Source organism: Trichinella spiralis (assembly GCF_000181795.1).
Source record: "Trichinella spiralis strain ISS 195 chromosome Unknown Scfld5956, whole genome shotgun sequence".
In the NCBI taxonomy this organism is placed as follows: domain Eukaryota; kingdom Metazoa; phylum Nematoda; class Enoplea; order Trichinellida; family Trichinellidae; genus Trichinella; species Trichinella spiralis.
The window spans coordinates 429-2,392 of NW_003532895.1; the positions used below are offsets into that span (position 1 = coordinate 429).

The following is a 1,964-nucleotide window of genomic DNA, read 5'->3' on the forward strand; positions in this document are numbered from 1 at the left end:
ATAAAAAAATTTTCAGTTTATTTTAAAAGCTAGCTTAAAGTTTTAATTGCGTCGTCATTGGAAAAGAGACTGACCGGCGAAATTTGTTCAAAGCAGGTAAAAGACAACGTGAACGGTAGAGGGGTAGGGAGAGAGGGAGGACAAGAGGGGTAAAAAGAGGGGGGGGGGGAGGGAGGCAGAAGTGACGAGGTAAAAGTAGGAAATTTTCAACGCTGCCGATAATAATTATGCAAAAAATGATCATTGCACATTGTGCCTTTTCGATTCAGTGCTTTAACTTTTTTTTGCCTTTAGCAGCAGTAAGATGAATAAATAAATGATGATGGTTGGTGAGGGTGCGATGCAGACGCGTCGTCGTTGCGCGGTTATTTTTGTCTGCCGAATTTTATCGAAAAATCACGTCGTCCAATCGAAACGCTTTCTTTTCAATTTTTCATCGCTTTATCTCTCTCCCTCTGACACCGATTACACAGGCGCACATGTATGATTGTTCCTGCTCACTCTTTTCGTTTTTCATTTTCTCTCACTGACGCTTTTCTGTGTGCCATTTTTTGCTTTGCTTTGCTTGGTTTTTCTTCACTTTGAAAAGTATTTTTTAAAAACTGTTTATCTAAATATAATTTGAACCTTTTATATTATATGTATACATATATAATTGTGATTTCAACTTTTTCTCTCAGCTTAATCAGTTTTTTAAATGTGTTATTTCTCACTTTTAAAAAAGAAACAAAGTAATGAAATGAAAGCCTCCCCGCGTGTACGGTTGTTGTATGCGCGTGCGCACACATCCGTGGGTGTGGATGAAACGCGTTGACGCGTTGTCTTGTCATTGTCTGCCGTGTAGGCGTACGAGTGGTGTTTGATTTTGAATTTCCTTTCACAGAAATACATACACACACACACACACATATATATATATATATGAATTGTAAGTGAATTTTCCATTTTACATCTGTTCTTATTGGTGGTTTTCGTTTTCCAGCTTACGAGACGTCGGTGTCGGTCGGTGTGATTTTGACAGTGGTGCTCGTGTTCACGGTGCTGATCAGCGCGTTGATGGCGATGGCGGTTTTCGTGCGCAGGCGCCGTTTCAACTGGCCAACCGAGTGGGCGAAAATTCGCGCCAAGCTGACCACTACCGCCGGTCAGTCGACCGACAAGCAGCCGGTCGGCGGGGGCACGCCCACTTCGGGCGCAAAAGGCGGAGGCAAGTCCAAATCCGTTGCCACGCCTTCACAAACCAAAGCCCAGACTCGGGTACGGTGGAAAGTGCCTGCTCGTTTGCCGGACAAGTCGACCAACGTCGGCACCAAATTGTTGAGTCCATTTTACAAGCCGACTGGACCAAGTTCGTTGGACGACACGCGTCCTGTGGATCAGGTTGATTTTGCCAGTCACGTTCGAGCGATGGGAGCCGATTCGGATTTTCTCTTTTCTGAAGAATTTGAAGTGAGCGAACAAAACCGAAATGCGCACTTATATATATATATTTATATTGTGCAACATTTATTTTCAATCTCTCCCCCTCCTTCTCTTTGTTTTTTAATAGGAATTAAAATCTGTCGGCAGAAATCAGTCCATGTCGGCCGCATATTTACCCAGCAATCGATACAAAAATCGTTTTACCAACGTTCTACCTTACGATCACAACCGGGTGAAGTAGATCGCCGTTGACGACAACCACCCAATGTCCGATTACATCATGGCCAACGACCTTTCCGTATGCGGACTACGAAATTTTTTTATCACACTATATATTTTATACTACACTTTTTATTTCCACGTGGGGATTGACTCACCACGGGAATTTTTTGCCACGCATGGTCAAATGTTGTTACCGCGTATTGATTTTTGTAGAATGGACTGGTAAGATATGGATGAATCGATTGCCTCTCGGACACGATACATTGAGAATAGACTATCATGCTACTGCCTTTTTCTCTTCTCTATATTTTTCTGCTTTG

At 42.8% G+C, this 1,964-nt stretch overlaps 1 protein-coding gene across 1 annotated transcript; it reads right to left on the reverse strand.

Annotated features, from left to right (window-relative positions):
* Positions 1-497: 497 nt before the first annotated feature.
* On the reverse strand, positions 498-1,925 carry Tsp_12719 (conserved hypothetical protein). The gene is made up of 5 exons (XM_003366466.1): positions 1,800-1,925; positions 1,638-1,729; positions 1,254-1,475; positions 714-1,231; positions 498-610 (listed from the first exon to the last, which is right to left on the reverse strand). The coding sequence occupies exons 1-5, from the start codon at positions 1,923-1,925 to the stop codon at positions 498-500; spliced, it is 1,071 nt and encodes a 356-aa protein (XP_003366514.1).
* Between the last annotated feature and the right edge of the window lie 39 nt (positions 1,926-1,964).